The 21,878-nt window shown below is 39.2% G+C and overlaps 1 protein-coding gene across 6 annotated transcripts in view; it reads left to right on the forward strand.

Annotated features, from left to right (window-relative positions):
- LOC148055769 (uncharacterized) overlaps positions 1-19,334 on the forward strand; it is a 126,566-nt gene extending 107,232 nt beyond the window's left edge. For 4 of the 6 annotated variants that reach the window (XR_015704907.1, XR_015704908.1, XM_087758291.1 and 1 more), the window contains 2 exons: positions 15,624-15,692; positions 18,328-19,334. Coding sequence is in view for 3 of the 6 variants with exons in the window: in XM_087758291.1 (XP_087614417.1) it covers positions 15,624-15,692; positions 18,328-18,501 (243 nt within the window). In the remaining 3 variants the exon portion in view is untranslated. Of the gene's footprint in view, positions 1-15,623; positions 15,693-16,442 lie in introns of all 6 variants that reach the window. The other 2 variants (XR_015704906.1, XM_087758292.1) reach the window with 2 other exon arrangements.
- The last annotated feature ends 2,544 nt before the right edge of the window (positions 19,335-21,878 follow it).

Genomic DNA, 21,878 nt, shown 5'->3' on the forward strand with positions numbered 1-21,878 from the left:
ACATTTCTTGACAGCTTCTTAAGCTATATGATATAATTTCAGACAATTAGAGAGCTGGTCAAAGGAAAAAGATTCATTTTATCACGAGTTTTTGAAGGTTATACATCTATTTTTATTCCATACTGGGACAAAGTTACAACCTTATAATTCTGTTATTTGAAAATGTTTGAATCAAAATGTCAGTTTTCAAATTGAGAAAGGAAGTGTTTTGATTCCTTTTTTTCTTCCTTGTTTTCCTTCTGAAACTGACATGGACCCTCTTTAAAATGTCATTGAAATGAATGTTTCTCTGCAAAACACTTTAAACTTACCAAAAAATAGTCTGACCTACTTTAATCTACACAGCTATTTTTCCATTCAAAAATCCTGCTAAAGAAAAGGTTCATTTTCTAATCACTGGTTACATTTTTCTGATTTGTGACTAGTTTTTTTCTCTCTTTGATCCATTATTTGTATTTGATTGATGTTGTCCTGAACCCATCCTGCAGATTATTTTACCTTACATTCTCTTACAACATAGCAGCTCAATAAGACCTTGTTTCTTTCTTAGTAATGAACTACTTCACAGTGTGCCAAGCTGAAACTTCTTGCTTTCAGACAAACTACCTAGGGGAAGAACCTCTGCATAACAGTTAAAATTTTTATTTATCCATCCTTGCAGTATCATTACTGGAAGGGGGACTTTTTCAGGTACTCTGTTCATGACTGAGATGGAAAGGAGTGCGCATGACAGGAGCTTTAAGTAACAAATAAGCAAACTCAGGATCCGGAGCAATTCAGTTGCACAAAAAAAGCAAGAAAAGAAGAATACCCATGTTCCAGCTCTACCTTTCACCTCTGGCTTTGTCTGTCCTTTCTAGTTCCACTGATTGCAGAAAGCACTCCTCTGAGCATGCGGAGGTGATACTCAGTTGTTTCAAACTGAAGTTATGGGAAACCATGTGCTTTTATGTTTTAATTATGAAAACACATATAATTTTAAAGTTATTTCTATTGCTTATCTATTTCTGCTTGGTCATTATTTTCCTAGCTTCAAAATAATACATTTAATTGGATGAAATCGTTACTCTGGCCAGATGTGCATGTGACATTTTTATGTGTCTGTGGTACTCTAAAGATAAATAGAAAGGTACCCAAGTTTGGAAAAATTCTCCTAGCTAGACTATTTTCAGTAGACTTCAGTTTTTCTTTCCAACCTAAACAATTCTATGATTCTAAGACACTGAGAGCAATTTGCATATGTTCACATTTAGCTCCATCTGAAGTACTGTTTTAAAGGACTTTCATTCACTCTGTTGCTCTTTACCTGCATGCTATGGCCCTCCATTGGCAATACTGAAAAATAATCACCCTCTTTTCCTAATATCTAGCTCAAAATACTCAGAGAAACTACTGCTTAAATTTTTTTTGCAATTAAATTCTTCTTTTAACATGCAAGGATTAAGCTTTGTAAAGTCAAAATCAGAAAGAGGAGCAGATTGCCACGTGTATGGTGACTGTGGATATTGTCATGTCACTGATGGGCACATACAATACGTTTGAATCAGACCACCCCCTTTGCAACACTCAGAGAAAAGAGGCCAGTGTCTGAAAACCAGGGATGCCCATCCAGCAGCACCACAGTTCATAACGTGTGCCCACCCTGCAGTGATGGGTACGAACATATTATGCTGAGGCTCCGTGACTCGCTTTTCATTATAAGCAGCAGCAGATAGTTTAAAGCTACCTCAGATTTGCTCATGACTCAGCCAAAAACCTAGTAATTGCAAAGCAGCCTTACCCCTAGTGAGAGTCTGGTCAGAAAGGTGGAAAAAATGTGTGAGGAACTGCAATCCTAATGCCTATACAGTACAGGTTAATAAACTATAGGTTAACACCTATCCTATGCAAGTTGTTAGTGCCTATACCTGTACTAACTCGTCTGTGGGGAGTAAATTGTCAAGTCCTTATTCTGTTTTCATTTGGTCCTTACTGGAGCCTTTAAAGCTTTGCTTGACTCTAAGGGTGGGGTAAGGGCAGTCTCAGCTCTCCCTGTTTCCAACCAAGCGCTTCTTTTTTTCTCCATCAGTGCAAAAACTCAGCTTATTAGGAAGGTCTCTCTTGCAGTAGTGTCTGAATGTACAAATTTGCTCACAATCACAGCTGGAGTGGCTTATAGTTGAGACAGGTCATGCTGGGATCTTTCACTTTGGCACCAATTAAATGCTTCTGTGAAAGCAGAGGAGGAAATATGAGTTTGCCGTTTAAAGTCAGTAGAAGCTGCAGAGCACAGAGCAACTTGTCTTTTCGTATGCTGTTCTTTGTAGATACAATACTGTTAAGGAGTCAAAGTCATGCCTAGCCCTAGGGCTTAGTTGCCTATCTGTACTGTCAAATCTGTCCAACTAAGAGAAAATCATCTGAAAATAAGGCCCAAGAATATTTTGAAGAAAGTGCTATTAGGGTAAGCCATGGCAAATCTTTGTAATGATCAAACTGGAACCTCTTAATATGTGGTGTTTTAAAACAATAAAATGAGATGTACTTCATGGGCTTTTTAAACCTTGCTGCTTAAAGTAATTCAGAGAACATACTGGACCTCAGTGAGCCTTGGCATAATGACCCTTGAAACTTCAAGAAAAAGTTAGAAACACAATTATACAGAAATACTAATGAGCTGGTGGTGAACTTGCTCAAGAATTTGGCTACTCAGGACATATGATTTCTTAGGACTTTGTAGCATGTCCTGAACTTTCATTATAAAACATGACATTCGAATCAGTATGGACTCAGAAGAGCTAATCTGTTAAAATTTTTACTCAGAGTTAATAGATGCTGAAGCCTGGTTTATCATTTCCCTTCCTTTTGCCCACAAGCAGAGGTAAAATTTGCCTGCTTTGATTGTGGTTTTGCTTTGAATTCTTAGGCTCATTTTAAACTTCAAGAAAAGCTGAAAATTTAGCTGAAGCTCAAGACAAGAACACCATCAAGTCAGATGTAAAATAAAAGCTTGAGCTTTTTTGCATGATTGACAATTTGCGATATTGTACTAGATCATGCTAGTTACCACTTAATTTTCTGCAGTGACATGGAAAAGTGTGATTTTTTTTTTTTTTAAATAGCTTTGCTACCAAATTAGTGACTAGTTTCAGATCAAGAGAAGGAATCTGACCATTCATCTGAATGTTTCACAGAAATTGGCCTTGTTTGCTTTTTGCTGTTAGCAAATGTTGCTTTAAGAGAAAGTACAGGCAGTGCCATACATAGTCGAGTGGCATTTTGGCTGGATTAGATTTTGGTTAGTTCAGACTTTTTCTGCCACAGAGTATGAATGTGAAGTGTGAGCTCACACGTGTGATATTTACACCACCTGAAGTTAGAATTAGTGGATATTTGCTCTAGAAGTAGTTCCCAATGGAGAATTGACAGAACAATACATGACTCATTTGATCAATCACAGCTAGCCAATACAACTAAAACAATAAATATTGAGCACTTCATAGAATAGCTGGTGATGCATCTGGAGATAATCTCCGTCCTAGATAATTGTTTGGATAATTGCGTTGTATAATTGTTTCAGATAATTATCTGAGTAATGAACATATTCAGAGAAACTGTGGTCTTCTCTTACTGTATAATGAACATAAAAGTTACCAATTAATATGATAATCTATTGGTTTTGGTCAGTGAGTCATTTATTTTAAATTGCAGTGGAGGAAAAGAGTGCTAATTCTCTTTTTGAATTAAACTCCTGTAGCAAATTTGGTGCACAAGCACTTACATTTGAACCCCTGCTGCCCTGTTTTCCGTTTTCTTTACCTTTAATTTTCCTTGGAGGAGTTTAAGGCAAATGGGCAGTTGTGCTTTATCATTAAATGGCAGTGCAATCTCTTCAGTAATGTCAGCTTTATAGAGGCATGTGCTCAGCAGAGGTCCAGACTTCGTGCTTCGTCTCTCCTTTGTGTGAGGATTTTGATTTTGCTGTAATTGTTTTGGAATTAGATTGTGCTGTGGAATGAGTCATCTCCACAGACCATAGACCATGGGCATCTTTGCGGTTTCTTTTCTCAAATAATAGCCTCACCGTTTGCCTTTTTTAGCTTGTGCTGATCATTGCTGTGGGGTGACAAGAGGTAAAGCAGCTATGTGGTGCTGCTGCCAGTTACCCTGGAGGAGCAGAGGAGGAGGGAAAGCTAGAAGCCCCTGTTCTGAGACATATACCAAGGTCCCCTCAAAGCTCTGCTCAGTCCAGTTTACTGGGTTAAAATCGAAGTCAGTGGAAGCTCAGCTGCATAAAAATAAACACGAGAAAAAGCCATAAGTTTGACTTTGAAAAAGCCTTCAGAGTTTAGTCTAAAATCTCTCTCTGCCATGTATAAAAATAAATGTACAAGAAGTATGAAGGAAAGTAGCTGGGCAAGTGTCCTGTTTTTGCAGAGCTTAAAAGACATGGTGTCTATCTAATTCTCCAATTTACTAGCAGTGGGAGGACTTCTCTGCAGTGGTTTAGCTGAAGTTGATTCATTTTCTGGCATTATGAAGCCCGCTGATGCATGGTTTGTGTGGTCCCCACTACTCAACGTCATTTGGTTCATTTGAAATAAAAAAGAGGAGTTTTAATTGCTCCTCGCCTCTGTGCAGCACCAAATGGAAAACCCTGCCCAACCCTCGCAAAGCTGTCTGGGACTGACATCCCTTTGCTGTGCCTTGCCTTCCATCAGTAGAAGCTCCTGGTGCTGCGACAGCTGGAGGCTCACGGAAGTCTCCATCTTGGAGTGCAAGGAGCAGGATATGTCCTGCCGTGGCTCAGGAGGATGGGAGATGGTAGCATATCTGCTGCCTTCCCCCTTGCTCTATGCTGGGGATGGTACCCCCCTGGTACAAAAGTGACTGATGCTAAAAGAAGGTAGCACCCTCTGGCTGCTACCTCCTGCGTGAAACATGCAGAGCTGCTGTTTCATGAGCACAGTGCTGGGTTTTGTCACCTAACAGTGTCACTGAGGTCCCCTATTGCTGTGTGGCACAGTGGTACACCACCTTGCACTGCAAAGTCACAACATGAGTTAGCTGGGTATACACGTACCAAGAGATTTGGCATGTTTAGATGGTAACTGTTTCCTGGCTTAGTTCAAAAAATAAGAAAAGGCAATCTTATGGCACTGTGTATGCTGAAGCATTAAATACAACATTTTTCCAGTAATATGAGTAACTAAATTACTATTGCCACATATTTATTTACTGCTCTTTATACTCTCTGAACAGCTAAGTTTTTCCAGAAGAAAAGGTTTTAACAGAGAAAGTAATCTAAGCACTGTGAGAAATAATTATATTCTTCTGTGTTATTGCTAAGCTAAGCAGGTTCTAATTGTGTTTGGTTCTTTTAAATTTGCAATGTATTGAGAGTATTGATTCCCTCTTTTTGTAGGTATATATTTGTATGTGGGTATTATTATACCCACCCACCAGAAATTTAGTTGCTAAACAAGCTAAAATCAACCTGTGAATTCATGGAAGTTTAATACATTTACAATTTAATTCAGTTAATATGCACTCAGAGTCCCTTGTGCTTTGATCCCTGCTAGCATCATCCATTTCTAATAGCAGGGCAGTTGACTGAACTATTGATGAATGATGGGCACAGTGGGACATCTGAGGATTTATATATAAAAATCCCTACTCTATTTGCTGGCTCAGTTCTTAACAGGGCTGTTACACATCTGAGAAACTGAATACAGTTTTGAACCAATCGAGACCTGTTAATGCTTGAGCCTCAGAAAAGAGTTGCGGAAACACAACTGCCAGAATGGAAATCAAGAGAGTAAAGTTCCAAAAAGCTTTCTAGTGTATATTTTAGAGGAAAATGTGAGTATCCAGGGATGTGAAGGAGGAATGCTGAGAGAAAGGAGACATGTCCATGTAATGCCTGTTTAAAAATATCTAGCATTCACATAATGTAACTATGGAACTATAACTGAAGTACACTACCCTCTGTAATACTGCTTTGGACATTGCTCCAAGGTACTGGGGAAAACATGGAAAATTATTGGACAGAAGGACTAGGGACCAGTGTTCTGGCCTTTCTGCTGAAAGTGGAGGGCTCCCTCTGAGCAACCACACCTCCACATCCAGGTATCTCATTTCTGAGAGGGCTTCAGAGCCCAACTGAGGGAGGAAGCCAGGTGGGCTTTTCCAGAGCTTCTTCCAAGGAGACCTCAGAGAAGATTTGCTGTTATGTGAGGCAGAGGCTAAACTAACTTGTTTGAATTCCAGCTCCGTGTTCTGGATACCGAGGAGTATCCTGTATGGTTGTGTGTCCACTCGATAGCTGTTTCAGAGGGAGCCAATGCCTCTGGAAATGCTACAGTGACCACTAAAAGCTGGTGGTTACTGAAAGGGCTGAGAGGCTTTGACAAAAGTGGCTTTCTTCACAATCCAGAGAACTGGTACTGAATTCCCAAAGATGACAGCTCCCTTCTTCTCCTGAGGAGGACAAATCATGGGCTTGACCCTTCACCTCCTTGCAGAAAGTACACAGAAAAATAATTGGATTGACAGTGTGGTATTCGTTCCTTCCTGTGCTGATAGGATAATACAAAACCCTCAGAAGCATTCTGATAACATTCAGTAAAGCTAATTTAATAGTCACTGAATTCTTCAAAGTTCTCATTAGGATGCTAAAAGCAAGCATCTGTGTAATATGAGTATGGTCAGCTTCACAGTGGAGCATGGGGAACTGATGTTTGAAACTGCCTGTTCTTCATACAAACAAGACTGTATTTATTTAGCTTCATAGTGACTTAATGCAAATATATTTGGAAGGGTTGCACTGGGGGAAAGAAGACAGAGATAGAAAAAATGTTCACATTGTTTTCTTTGCCAGAAATCTAATGGTGTATGTGCAGCTGTATATATTCTCAGTCATATACTAGGCCTGATCAAAAGGTATTGTACTCCCTCTAGCTTAAATTCATCTGCTTTATGTTGTGTTGCTGGTATTGTTCCAGTTCATCATATGCTTAGATGACTCGTACTGCATGCATTGTGGTATTTAACATAATATGTTTTCCTCTTTTTAAATTAGTCTGCAGTGTATGATATGAAGTACAATTCACAATTAGCATTTCGGCACTATTAAATCTAGCTTGAAGTGTTTTGATGGAAACAGCAATCTGTTTTATTCTTCGGATTTCCCTAAACAAAGCAAGTGTATCAATAGCTAATAGTGTATATTATACGGTATTAACTGGTGTCTTTCAAATACAATAATATTTAAGAATTGCTCTTTCATAAGCCACTAGCAGTCAAAGAACCCAATCTCATCTTTTCCAACAGCATTGAATTATAGCGGGTTTGATTTGCTTTTGGTTTATCCCCATCACTTCTGTCAAGTGCCAAGAAGTGGGGCCATATCTCTGTCTGGAGATGCTTGGTCATAACCTACAACAGTCAGGCAACAGAAAACTAAGTGGGCTGACTGACGTGGTGCCAGATTGTTTTTGTAAGTGAGATAGCCAGAGTTGTTGCCATGTCCATGTTGATTGTGAAGCCCTTCCATGTTTGGCATTTGAAGTAATGATCTCTGACAAGGCCTCAGGGGCAGAAGAAACCCCAGCTGCAAGAGCTGAAGAGAAAGCTAATAGCACATGTACACATTTTAAATGGATGTAAACTGTGTTGAAGAAAGGAGGCATGGCTCTGAAAAATGCTACAAATAGAAGGAATGGAGGAGGCACATGGGATAGAAAAACAAGCAGAGGGAGGGTCAGGCGAAACAGTGAGGAAGAGGAAAAGAACAACGATCTGATGCCTCAAAAGCAACATGAAAGTCAGATGGAGGGGACACTGGGGAGTCATCAAATGAAGGAGAGAGGCTAGCAGGACATTGCTCTCCCTCATTAGCACCACCATGTGCAGTGATGTTAATGCAGCAATGTGTCTGAGCAGTAGTGCTGACAGGGCTGTCTGATGATCACGCATCCCATATAGAAAGTCCCTCTCCCATCTAAGATTGACTGTGCATACACAGTAGGTGTGATGCCTCGTGGAAATTTTGGACTAACTAAGCCTATGTGGATCTTCTGGTAGAATTTGCAAAATATTAAATCCTAGTATATCTTTTTGTCATCTGCTGCGCAAAACTATGGGACATAACAGGCAGACTGCAGGCTATTCAGTTGAGCTGTGTCTGCCATTTGGACTGGGGGTTCTTTGCTCCAAGCCAAGATTCCTCTCCCTATGATGTTTCTGATGGTTTCAATCAAACAGTTCAATCAAACAGTGCTTAAAACCGTGCTGATGGAGTTTTCATCACCCTCCAGAAAAATTTATTCTACTGGCTTAACCAACACTGAAAACTTCTCAAAGTCCTTTGCTGCAATCTAAACTCTTAGTATTTCATCGGATTCATAGAGAACATATTTTCTTTTGTGCCTTGCAAGCATTCTTCTCCACTTAAAACCATTCCAATCCTTTCAATTTTTCTTCAGAGATCAAAACTCTGACTTCACTCAACATTCTCCTCTGGGTTCTCTTTTGCTAGTCTACATCTTTCTTGAAAGGTGATAGCCAACACCTGACACATCAGACCTGCTCAGACTCCATGGCTGGTGAAAAAAGTGGGAAAGAGGATTATTTCATACCTCTTAGAGATTATATTCCTGTTTGTATATCCCACTATAAGAAGCACTAACTTCCACAGCAGTAGACCATTGCTGAGTCATTTTGAGTCGTTTTCTGTTTGCATCCCGCAGATCTTTTCCAGCATGGCTGCTGCCATGGTTGATTGTTTCCCATGTTGTATTTGTGTACGCTAATCTAGAGCTAGAATTTATGCTTATTGAATTGCATTTTTCCAGACCATTTCCAAACATTTCACGTTGTCAAGAACATCTTGCATTTTAATGTCTCCCAGTGTTTGCAGTCCTGCACATCCCGGTGTAATCTAACAAAGAATGACCTCTGTTACAAAGCTTGGGTTATCAAGAAAACGTTGAATGTACAAGGCCCCTGTAGTACTGACCAGTGAGGAACCCTACTGGGGATCTAATTCACTTGCTCTGAGACCTCTCTGAACCAGAGAACCAGTGAAACAGTGTAAACCAAAGGGGAGAGAGAGAGGATTCACTTTTGATCCTAACTAAAGCAATAATGTAATTGCATGCAAAGAAAATTTTAAGAAAGGGAACGAGATAAGAAGAAAGTGGAAATTATTGTCTAAATGGTAGGATGTAGTTTTGCTTTCCAGTAGTTTTAGCAGCAAAAAGAGCTTGTGACTCCATCTTCTGTCTTTTCTTCATTTGCTTTTAATTTGTCCTTATAATTCCTCTTGTCTATAATGTTCCATGTTTCCTATCAAGCAGTTCAGTCAGAAGGAATTGCAGACTTAGAGATTCCATAAGAAAATCTGTTTCCTAGCTCTAATTTTCAACTAATAATTGACAAGCCCTGAGTAGGATCTTCAAATCTTCAAATGATCATGAGGGTCTTTGCATATTAGGAACTTGAGTTTCTGCAAAGTATTTTTTTGATGTCCTGCAACCAGGTAAATGCAATAAGAGAGACATTTCATCCATTTATGAGATCAGCTTGGAGCCAGAATTCAGTAAAAAGATAACACAAGACATGAGTTACCACAATTAGTATGACAATTAAAACCCTATGATGACTCAAACATAGAGTATCAAAAGCAGCTACCACAGCCTTGAAGCAGAGAAAAGATCAAATTGCTCAGAAAGCAGGTAATAAATTCAAATTGATGTCATTGCCTGGAAGAGCTGGGGAAACTAAGTGGTATATGAACAAAGAGTGAATGTTCCTTATCTGCATTGTGTAAGTCACAGACCAAAACATGCTGCGGCTCAGAACATCTTTGAGATATATAGGCTCCCTACTCTTCCCCTACTTGATTTTGCTTTAGATCCAACCCCTTCAGAGGATTCTTGTAGTTTGTTTAGTGTATTATGGATGCTTTCCTCTTAATGGCTAAAGCCTGTGTCTAGTTCCCTGTGGGCTGGGGAACCTCCAAGGATCTGGCTGAAGAAAGAATTTGCCCTTTCTGTTCGATGATTGTACAGTCTGATACAATGAGAGGCATATGAAAACTCGGTTTAAAAATAATTGTTTGTTATTAGTAGTAAATAATGTCAATTCACTAATAGCATAAATAGGATGAGGCAGTTCCGTATGTCTCAAAAATAGAAATATGTCAACAAATTGAAATGCAAACAACCAGCAAACTTGTGTTACCGTTCCAGTCACCTTGTCCTTCCACTGTTATTATTCTTCTGGTAATGTCCTGTGAAGCTTTTTTTCCTTGTCCCTCTCCTGCAGAGTCAGATAGTCTTTTGGGTTCAAAAAAATCAGGTGCTTTACTCCATGCTAATGATTTGGCTTCCATCTATCACTGCGGAGAGAGAGTGGCACCTCTGCAGGGCAATTTAAAGGCACATAAGATGAGTGAATTGCTGCCTGGAGGTGCCTGTGGCTTTCCCATCCCCTTCTTCAGGTTAGGAGAGACTGAGTCTGTCCTTGCTGCATGCCTCTGATCTCCACCTCACACTGCAAGCTGTTCACCTTTCTCTGTTCAGTAGCTCTCAGCATTCATGTTAGCTGATTCTGAGATCCAAAGCTTGAGATCCAAAGCCTTTTTGCTTTTAAAGGCTGCCAAATGATTGCATTATGCCCATGCTGAAAAACAGAGGGGAAAAAACCCAAGGAAATTATACCCCTCATACTTCAAAAGTCTTGCACATCTGATGATACATGTATATGTAGTAACAGCTTAGTAAACAATATATATAAAGTAAGAATAAAAAGACTAAAGTATAAAATGTATTCCCTCAGCTCTGAGCCTGCATTTCATTTGGGGCATTAATTTTCCAGAATTATCTGAGCTGATACTTACACTGTCATTTGCAAAATGGCTTTGCTATTACAGTAATTTCAGTGGAGAGAGGCATTAGTCTGTCTTGTAATCTGCATACTCTGTGTGTGTGAACATTACAAAGCACGTCAGTGAATAGGGGAGCTATTAAATATTCTTTCTGATATAAATCAAATAAAAATTAAAACCTGAGGTAGAGTGTTTCTTTGCCTGAGCACTCCAGGTCTCAGGGGTTGAGTGCCTCCGGTTATGTTGTCTGGTGCTGGAACTTGGCTTGGGAAAACTTTGTCTGCTGGCTTAACATTTCTTTGCCTCCTAAAGGAGGCACCCTGCTGACCAGTAGGCATCAAGCATGTTTTATATCCATCCTCCAAAGCAGCAAGGTTGTCAGGGTTTGTCCCACAGCTGGTAAAGAAAAACTTGCTTGTAGCAATTCCTTTGGAGCTAATCCCTTTGCCCCTCTACCCCTGCAGAAACCCCCAGTCCATTCTCCTTAGCTTCCTCACCTGTGATCTCCTTTATCATGATATTAAACAACATATTGTCTGACAGCTCTGACTGCACCAAACAGCGTTTTACAACAGTCTGCTGTACAACCATTTCCTTCGTTTCACTGGATTGCAACTTTTAATATTGGGTGGGTAAGTGTGCGTAGTACAGTGCATAATAAATATTCTAATTTTGAGATTTATCAGCTTCATCACTCATTTTTTGAATGTATTCTTAGTGTTTGGACTAATTCTGCATGAATGAATAAAGGCTAAGTGGATGGTCTTTATTTTTTGAGCCATTGCTTGGTTTAATCCTTTGCTGAAAGTGATATTTTTTTTCCTGTTTTTGCTGGCTGATACAAAACTGAGCATAACCAGGAACTCTGCGGACTTTTAGTTCCCCAAACTGATTTCTGAATAAAGACCTGTCTGCAAGATATAAAATATCTTGACTGTTTTTTCTTCCTGTTTTTAAATGGTCACACTTAAAATCTTGGTGCATACTTGACTTTTTCCTTCCCATGATGTACTGGTGCAATAGCCTCTGACTAGAGCATCTTTTTTGTTCCCCTTATAGCATATTTGTGTGAATGGTCCGTCATTGCTTCCACTTCTTGATGACTTCTTAAGTGCATTCATTGCCTTCCTCTTTCTATATCTGCTACCCTTGACATTCAATGCTCTTCATTCTGTAATATTATCTTACCTGCTTACTGGGTTTTCAATGTATACAATATACAGGATACACAGTTTGCACTTAATTTTTGGCTTGTCTCTAGTATCTACACTTTTAACAATCTCTCAGCTCCAACAAGTTGTTTTTTGCCTATGTGGATTTCGGTTTGATTTGGTTCTGATGAAATTCTCAACCTTTTAGAAGTTGTACTATGGACTGATAACACAGTCACATTATTTTCTCAGTTGTAGAAGTAAGAACTGGAGAGTTTTCTGAAATTAAAGTTTCTCATTGGAAAAAAACATTTCTATTTATAAATAGTAAACCTTCATGTAAAACATCACTTTCAATAAAATACAATTAGGGAAAAATGACAAAAATGTCTTTTTTTGCTCTTCCCACAATGAAATGTTGCAGTTTCTCATTTAAAAATGATTCTTATTTTCACAATCTATAGTCTAACTGAACATAATATTAAATCAAAATCTGAACAAAAATATTCTTTTTTTTTTTTAAGTGGAACATTTTAGTTTATCCAATTGTTTTTGTTTTATTGGATTTCCTTACAAAATAAAATTCAGCTTTTCCTTTTGTCCCTATTCACAATGAAGAGAAATCTGGTGTTTTCCAGTAGAACAGAAAGTCTGTATTCAGACCAGCATGCACTGACTTTATTTGCTTAGTAGTGTAGGTTAGTTTTATCTGTCAAGCTATGTGGAGTAGATTCAACATAAAAATGGTCACTGTTTTTAGATATATGTGTCAGCATTTGGAAGGAGGGAGAAATTCTGCCCATAGCTGTAGTCTTCTGGGTTAGTACCTCCTGACTTTGTGGTTAGGTGAGTGCCTTGAGTGTATTGGAAGTTACTTTGATGATTTTTGGCTGCTCATTATGTTCAATGTACTGCTTCTTTTATTTGTATGCTTGTAGTTTATATAGCTGCACGAAAGTTATTCAAATTTCTGTTATTTTTCTGTAACTGATTGTGAAAAGTAATTTATAAGTGATCATACCAAATTTCCATTTGAATTAAGTATTAGTGATCTCCTTGGTGAAAAAGAAATTAACAATGGAAGGAGATATGTGATGAGAACCAGAGAAGGTAATGTGCAGCTCAACAAAAAGCACTGATTTTTGGAGACCTGGTTAAAAATTACAGTATTTGGATGGTCTGAAAAAGGAAGAAAAAGGGAATCTATTTAGTGAAGTAGATGAATGTGTCTCCCATTCTTAGTAATTAAAGGCCTGGCCCATTGAAACCATTTTTTTAAGCCTACATATTGCAGTAGGGGATCAGTCAGCCATGACATTATGGGAGATGTTATGACATGTCAAAAAGAACCCAAGGCTCTTAGTAATATATTGCCTCATGTTTGTCATCACAGTTTCCTACTTTGCAATTTTACATATCCACTTGAAATTTGCATCTTCATTTTTATGTAAGTCTTTCTTGCTTGTAAGAAAGGATTCAAGACTTTCAGTGGAAAGTAGGAATCTTGTTCTGGCCAAAATAAAGCTGACATCAAACCCACCCTCTCCTCTGCTTTTGGAGTTCAGTTGAGATACTAGAAAGTCAGATACCAGTGAAATGCAATGAACGCAGATGACCATGAAGCTACTAAAGGAAAAATTATAAGCTCTTCATTGGAAAGATGTAAACCTAGCTTTGAGAATGGATTAAGAAAACCACCCATGAAAGAACAGTCCAGCATGGTAAGCTCTGAAGCAAAAGACCTGTAATAGCTTTTGTTTTCATTGCAAAATTATTACTGTTTTACACATTGGGAGCCTAGTGCTGCCATTCAAATCACTGCACCAGAGCCTGTGCCTTCCATACCTCCATACTACTGGTACAATTATGAATCCCCTGTTTTACTTGCCTGTATTGAAAACATCTTGCACATTTCCATCAGAATCCACCATTCAGTGGAATTCAAGGTTTAGTTGTTTTGGGATTTCTCATTAGCTGGGCAAATTGAAAACCCTCATTATAAGGTATAGAGGTATCAAAGATTTTGCTGAAGTTTATCCTTACAAAACACCGTCTGTTAAGATGAAGTCACTTAATATCTCCAGGCTATTTCCCCCTGCTTTTAGCATGAATGTTCTTAGACTGATGCCTGGAAAATGAATGTGCAAACTGAAACAAGAATATTTATCTTCAGTTTTTGCTTTGTCTTTGTATTATATCCCTATGGTGGTGCCCTTTGTGAAGCTATCTGGGGAGACATTCTTTTCCCCCCTAATTTTTTCTCATTAATATCTTCAGTTATGAAAACTGCTAATTCCCAGAGTGCAAGTTTTTTAAAAACAGAGTGGCACTGGGATAACTGGAAGCCGTTGGTAATGAAGTATCCAGAGAACTCTGGCCACACTGCAATTGCATGGCTGTGCAAAGTGTTGATTGACAGGAAAATAATGCTTGCTAAAGGATAGTCTGGTCTTCAAAGAGAATTATGTTCACTCAGATAAACACAATTTTCAGAAGCAAGAGCAATCAAAAGCCTTTCATTTTGAACATTTATTGTGGAGATATTCTTTATTGTTATTATTTAATTATATATTTTGTTAAACAGTTGGTGTCTTTAACAAATGGCATTTTCTGTCTTGCTCTTTTGTTTTCATGCCTAGACATTTAATACAGGCCCTGCATCATAGATTTCAAAAAGTCTGCCATTGTTCTGACACAAATCATATTTTATGGGATAAAATAGCTATGACTTGACTGCAAAGAACAAGGAATGAGGCAGTCTTTTGAAAATACAACACTGCCTTCTTTGTAACCTGTACCATTAAAACCTGTTCCCAGAAATATATTTCATGACTTTTTGCTTAGATTCCTTTAGCAATGAAGAAATTCATCAGATTCTGTGCAAAGATTTAGCCACTCCAGTACTTGTTGACTCAGTGGTGCCATTTGCATATTTTACCATTCAGGAGCACAGGATGGCATTTTTCTTCTGAAGTAGTATAGATTTTCTCCCCTGTTAATATTATCCTTAGCCTAGTATTCATCAGGCATCTTCTCTGTGAGGTTCTTCAAATCTTTTGGTCATGTCCTCAGTGGTCACATATTGAAGTTTTAGCAACCCGTAATTTCTCTGAACCCACTAGTTCAATGCCAACATGAAATCTCACATATCAGTTCTTACCTTCCTGGCTCAGTGTTTGTCTACATTCCTAGCCAAATTTGTTCAAGATCAGAGTGTGGAAAAGTTACACACTTGAAAGAGACTGTTCTTAAATAGTTTATATTTTTTCTCATTTTTGAAATTCAGGAAGACAAAAAGAGCTGCAGATAGTCCTATAAATAGTGTTGGCGTCTGACAAGGAAAGAAGCAGCATCCTGGGAAACGATATAGGAAATTTATTACATTTATACATACATTGACTATTTTACTCCTCAGGATCTTTGTATGGTAAAATTGTAAAAAGAGTGTCTAGTTAGAGACACAGCACCGTAGGGAGTATTTGAATGGCACATGCAAAGCAAACACAATGTAAAAACATAAATTACAAGGTTTCTTTTGTTTGTTTTTATTTTCTTTGTTAAAGAAGTGAGAAAGTACTTTAAAATATTATTCTTCATTTCAGATTTCACTAGGGCATTGGCAGAGAGGCAACAAATGGAAGGCCAGCCTAACCTTGTGGTTAGAGGAAGGTGTGAGTATGTCTGCTTTCACATATCTGTGGATTGTGTAGGAAACCATAGGCCTTGAAAGAAAAAATGAAAAAATTGAAAAATTTGAAAACCTTATTTTTAAACTTCAGCTAGTAATGGTGGTGTTTGGTTACCTCTCTACTGGTACAATCTCTACTGGTGCATCTCCAGTAATGCAGGGCAGGTGGTGGCTGCGACTTATCTGTCTTTCCTAGACCTACGGTGGACCACATACTGATAAAGCAGAGCACCCTATGATGGTTATGAAATTGATAATAGTGGAAACCACTTGGGAATGTAGTTTGAGACAAACTGCAGATGCTGTAAGGCTGTCCAATAGGACACTGCAGATTAGATACAATTTGTACTGTGTAAATGTGTGCCTAAACATACCTATATGTATGCTTTCACTCTTTACCAAAGTACTGAGTTCAATTTAATCTAGATTATATTTTACTGATGTCTTTTATATATATACCTAAGAAATGCTTTCCTGAGAGCTGAGCCTTATTCTAAGGCAATTCAGCTTGTCTTACTTACTGGAGCTGCACTTTGAGTTGAATTGGCTATAGACAGTTTTTTCTGGAACAGAAGTATTTTCCTTGTAATTCTGCAACAATTTTCCATTAGATAGTGATCTCTTTCTTGACTTTTTGCCCTCTTTCATGTGTGTTGTTATTTATCAGTACTGCACTGCATATGTATTTTACATATTTCTGTTTCTGATTGTATTGTTTTTTGCTTATTGTTAGCCAGAATTTACTATCAGGAGCAGACAGCAGAAACTTACTCTTGGTGCCATTGTTAATATAATATTGAGAGGCTGAAGATCTACTGCTGATCTCTATCACAAACCCTTATAAATTCTTTTCGTCTTGAAATTCACTTCCTCTCTTCGGACAATTTGCAGCCCACTGAGCCAACTTTTTCTTATTTCATGTTTCTGCACTTTAACCTTTGATGAAGTGCTTGGCTAAATGATTTTTGAAGATGTAAGTAAGTACTTCACTCTATTTTTGCCAAATCCTGTAGGATTGAAAAGTCTACAGAGCAAGTCAGGCTTTTTTTAACCTTTTAATAGTTTTCATTATTTATATATAGATGCTTTTCTCAAACAAAAAAAAATATTAAGGACTTATATATCTATCATCACTAACAAAATTAAAATTGAATTAAATATCGGGATTAATTCTTGGGCCAAGAAAACCTCATGGACGCAATAAAAAGCTCAAACTTTGCATTTCTTCTGCAGAAAAAGACAGGGAAGAACACAGACAAGCTGCAGAGGAGGGCATAGCTGGGTTTTGCTGGAGAGGCAGCGTGATGCCTGGCACCTGCTGCCGGGCCAAGGCTGTGGGTCCCCCATGCTGAGTGCAGGGCCTGGGGCTGTTTGCCTCTGGCTGCTGCTGCAGTCTAAATGTTTAATGGTAGCAGTGGCCACAGGGGCATAGCCCCGCCAGGACTGACATGCTGGTTGCAGTGCAAGTTCACAGGGCGTTTGCTTCCTGGCCCATGTGGAGCGACTTCCAGTAGCTGTGATTTCTAGTGACAGGTTTCCAAATGGCTGGGAGACAAAGTCAGGACTCTCTTTATGCAGAGCTGATTAATTTGGTGGGAGATTTTCTGTGGTAGGCTCTCCTTGTGGCTACAGCAGACTACAGACCCCTTTTGGAGGGCAGGTCTGGCTTTGATGCCTGTTCCTGCCTCATCTGGGGCTAAAACAGCGCGAGGCAATAGCACAGAGCTAAGGAGAGCGGGAGGCTGGTGGGTTTGAGGCGGAGGCGTGCTCGTCCCTGAACTGTGTTAAAGAGCTCTGAGACATGGAGAGCTCAATGATAGTCACAGCTTTTAAGTTGCCTCTGATACATTTAAAATCGTATTAATCAAAAACTGATGTTATTTATAAATGACTGTCTTCGATCCTAAGCCTACCTGAGGCCCATCTTGCCTGTTTCCCCAAATGGAAGACATCAGCCCGGCAAACTAATGATCAAGCAGGAGGGAGAGCTGCTGTATTGCAGCTAGGGAGAAATATGATATGCCAAGACTGGACCACACTCCCCAAAGCTTTGAGGTGGTACGACTGTCACCATCACCAGTCCAGGTGCTGATCTCCTCCAAGCCTGACCATGCAAGAGTTGCAATGGGCTAACAAGAATCACTCCCATGCTTAATGTTAAGTCCATGCTTCCTATTGCTATTCTGAAACGTAAACAAGTGCCAAAGACATGTCCTTCCTTGTATTCCTGAACTGGGCTCCAGCTTCTGGAAAGAAATGTTTTGCATGCTGCTGTCAAAGTATGAGCCATCTAAAAATTACTTTGTCCTGGATCCATCAATTTTGTTCTGAAAGAGATGCTCTAATACCTACCTGTCAGTCCCCTGTTTAGAGCACCCTAGCTCTCAGTCATATTTGTCCGTTCATATAGTTTCTTTTCCCATGATAAGTCTGGCACTTTTTTTCACCACAGTCTGTATGTGGGAATGAAGAAAGGAAGGATGGGTGCAAAAGTTCTGCCTCTTCTGGTGTGAGGTTTCTTGTCGTCCGCCCGGCTGTACCTCTGTCACACAGCCTGGAATATGTTCAGCTTCATTTTCATGTGGTACATACTTTCCTATATTCTCTGTGTCCAACAGCTTGCTCTTTGGAGAGATATTTGCTCCCAGGAAGGACGCTTTTGCCTGAAATCAGGGGATGCAATTGCTAAAGCAGCTGCACGACTTGAACCACTGGGACTTGTGGGAACTGAACTGCAGTCCTCAGAAACACTTCCCAAGGACACTGCCACAGTCTCAGCTTGTGTGTTTTAAACCAGGTCTTTGCTCTGGAAACCAGTGTGACTTGATTTTGGACTATATGTTCGAAATTTTTGGAATGACTTATCTTTTTTTCTGGAAACAAACTATGTCCCACCTTCCCTGAAAACATCCCAATTCAACTCCTCTGGTGAAGGATCACGGACATGGTGGCTATCAAAGCTTGTGTCTGAAGCTCGCTCAGTGCCTCGCATCCCGAGACAGAACTGGAGGGGTGCCAGCAGAGGATGGGCTGTTGGGAGGGAGTGGGGGAAGGAGGCAGAGAAGAGCAAACTGAGATTGAATAAAAGTACCAGTATTTTAAAAGATTTAAAATTTTGCTGAATCTCATGAAATAATAAGGATTGTGAAAAGAAATGATAAATCACTAAGTTTTCGTTATTTGCTGTTGGTCCCACTGGCTTTTGTTGAAAGTAAATATTCATAGTTAATTTTGGTACAGCCCCAAAACAATATCTTACAGCAAAGCATTGTTCTTATTACCAATTTTAGAGTGTTTATGAAAACGAATCAATTAGTCAGCTAGCAGAATTGAATTTCAAATGTGAAATGAGCTACCCACGTTAGGCATCGCCATACATAGAAATTATGTGCTCTCTGCCATAAATTACGCAGGCGTTCAATGCTGAAATGCAATTCATTGTATTTGGAAGATTTGAAACTCCATTCATTTGCATACTTTGAAAGATGGCTAATAATTCAGACCTATTCCATGGAAAACATGGCTAGAAAGAAATGTATAAATGCCCTAACAAGGCAGCTTTTGTCATTATTTTGCTATTGTTACACAAGCTAAAAGTTTACCGTAAGAAGACGTATGCAGGTAAATCTTCACCCCCAAAAAGGCATCTCTAGATAGGCAAACAGATCAGCCTAATACTTTTCAAATTCCATGGACTAATGATGGATTTTAGACCTCATTATTTTAGAGAGGTCTATTTAATTTTGTTTTCAGTGAAAATATTTTGTAGTCGGTAATCCCTTGCAATACTGATTCACCAGCAGTGACCTTAATTCCCTCATACATTTGTCCATTTCCCTTTTTCCTCCTACCTTCCATGTGAACAGACAACTCTCAAGAAAATAAAAAATCAGTTTCCTGAACAAAACTTCATGTCTTCAAGAAAAGACATGCTCTTGCTCCCATCTGCTGTGAAAAAAAAAAAATTTTTCTTTGGTCAATATAGAAGAACCTCCTATATCGCATAGCTGAAAATTAATGTGCTGATCTATGCAGAAGAGGGAGTGCATTTTTGACAGGTTGTGGTTCAGTCAAGAGCAGAGAAGCAGTCAGCAGTATATAGAGCGGAAAGCAGTTCACAGCAGCATAGGAAACCACGGTGATCTCTTAGGGTGATGTCCCTTGCCATCCTTGCTATCTCAGCATATAATCTGTCATGGTTCATGAGGCAACATTTTAAAACCAGCAAGGGATCTTTCCACCATTGTTTCCACTGACAGCTCTCCTAGAACCTCCCCGGCTCGACTGTTGGAAACCTTTTAACTTCAGGCCTGAATACATTAAGGAACATAACATAATGTAAGGATATAAAAAATGGCTGTTCCTGATCAGCCTAGAGCTCTTTCTAACTGAACAGTCTGTCTCTGCTGCAGCCAGCAGCAGGTGCCTCTTCTTCAGGAGCACTTGAGCAAAGCAAACAAAAGCTGATGTTTCCTTGGTGTATTCTCCCTGCTCTTTTCTTTTTGCCCCTGGAGAAAGACACCGGCTTGGGCAGAGACCTCCTGCAGACTGAATCCACCCTGTGGTCCAATATTTGGGCAATACAGTCCAGTGTAATAACTGTGGAAGAAATTGTCCTTCTTAGACTATTCCACATAGCCTTTCCTTTCCTAGAGGCCAGATGGTGATCTTCGTGCTGATAGCACTGAGTGCTATCTTATTTCTAGCAGAGTACCACTGAGGTCACTAGCAAGTTGTATAGGTAAGGGAGCCTTAGATGTGAATTTTGCGCTCTAAATTCAGGATTTATTTCACTCAGCGTGTTGTAGCCTCTCATCTTTCTAAACAGGGTCCCACTTTTAATGCCACAGTGTGAAGCTAATTATTCTCAATTTATTTGCACAGCCCTGCATTTGCCATCTATTATTCCTGAAATATAAAATGATCTAAATTCTGTTATATCTAGCTGCACTACCTAATTATTCCTCATTTGTTTTTATTCTCTTCCAATTTAGTATCATCTGCAAAGTTGGAAATCATGTTTTCATATCATAATTAGACCTCTAAGAACCTAAGAAAACTGCTGGGTGAATAAGCATGCAAAGAGCTTGGGTTTTTTCCCCCTCCTATTCTTATTTTAATGGAGATTTAAAGTGAGACAATAAATTAGAAATGCATGAAATTATGAGCTAAAAAATTCAAGTTGTTTGCCTGTGGGCCATAACGTTGCAGCAACCAGAAGCAATATGAAGTAGTTATGATAAGAAAGTTGGTTAGGAATGACTGATAAGAATGTAGAAGCTGAGCTGGCACATGCCCATCTCCTCACCAACCGTGCTGCATTAGAAGATTTGGACAACGTATCTGCATTGCTGGTGTCAGGAGCGTAAAAGTTCTCTTCCTCTTCTGTCCTATCCACATGTAGCCAATGTGAGGTCAATTAGCAGCTGTGACTTCAATGCAGACATAATTTTCTGCCTTGAGCAAGTTGTTCTCTATCCCCAATGTTAAAGATTATCCCACCTTTAAATTATGGCTCATAGTATTTCCCGCACACCTTTAAAACGTGGCTTATAGTATTTCCTGCACCTCAGAGATACACATATCTCACACCTGAATAACAGAGAAGATATTAGCACACTTACAGTATGACAGAAGGCGGCTCCTGTAATTATGTTCCTTAGCATACTGCAGCAGAAATGAACCAGTTTGACATTTTCTAAGACTAGCAAGGCAGAGCAACTCAGGAGCCTTTGCTTCAGTCATATGTATATCTGGCAGTCTCTATCTCAAACAGAATGAGCGCCATATAGTATCAGTCTTCTTTTGTCTCCCTTTGGCTCAAATTGTAGCAGTCAAATGCATTGTTTCAAGATGTTACAGAGTTACAGACAATTCAAACCACTACGCATTTTCTCAAATGTGTAGAAACAAAGTGAGGGAATAACTGTCCCATAAACAAACAAACGAAAAGCGAAGTACACAGAAGATCTCTCTCCACTGTACATATTTCAGTCTGTGTTCTTCTGAACAAGACTAATGTTGGGATCTGCAGCCCTCCCAGAAGAGGAGCAAATCTGATGGACCAACCCAGTACAGAATCAGCCCTGAAGACGCAGATCTTGTTCAGACCCTGGATTGCTCTTCCTCTTCATTTCCAGGTGGAAGAGATGATGTTCTGCTTCTTACA

The sequence above is a fragment of the Nipponia nippon genome, unplaced genomic scaffold, assembly GCF_047370975.1.
Source record: "Nipponia nippon isolate SJK-2023a ecotype South Korea unplaced genomic scaffold, ASM4737097v1 scaffold_2, whole genome shotgun sequence".
Taxonomy (NCBI): Eukaryota; Metazoa; Chordata; class Aves; order Pelecaniformes; family Threskiornithidae; genus Nipponia; species Nipponia nippon.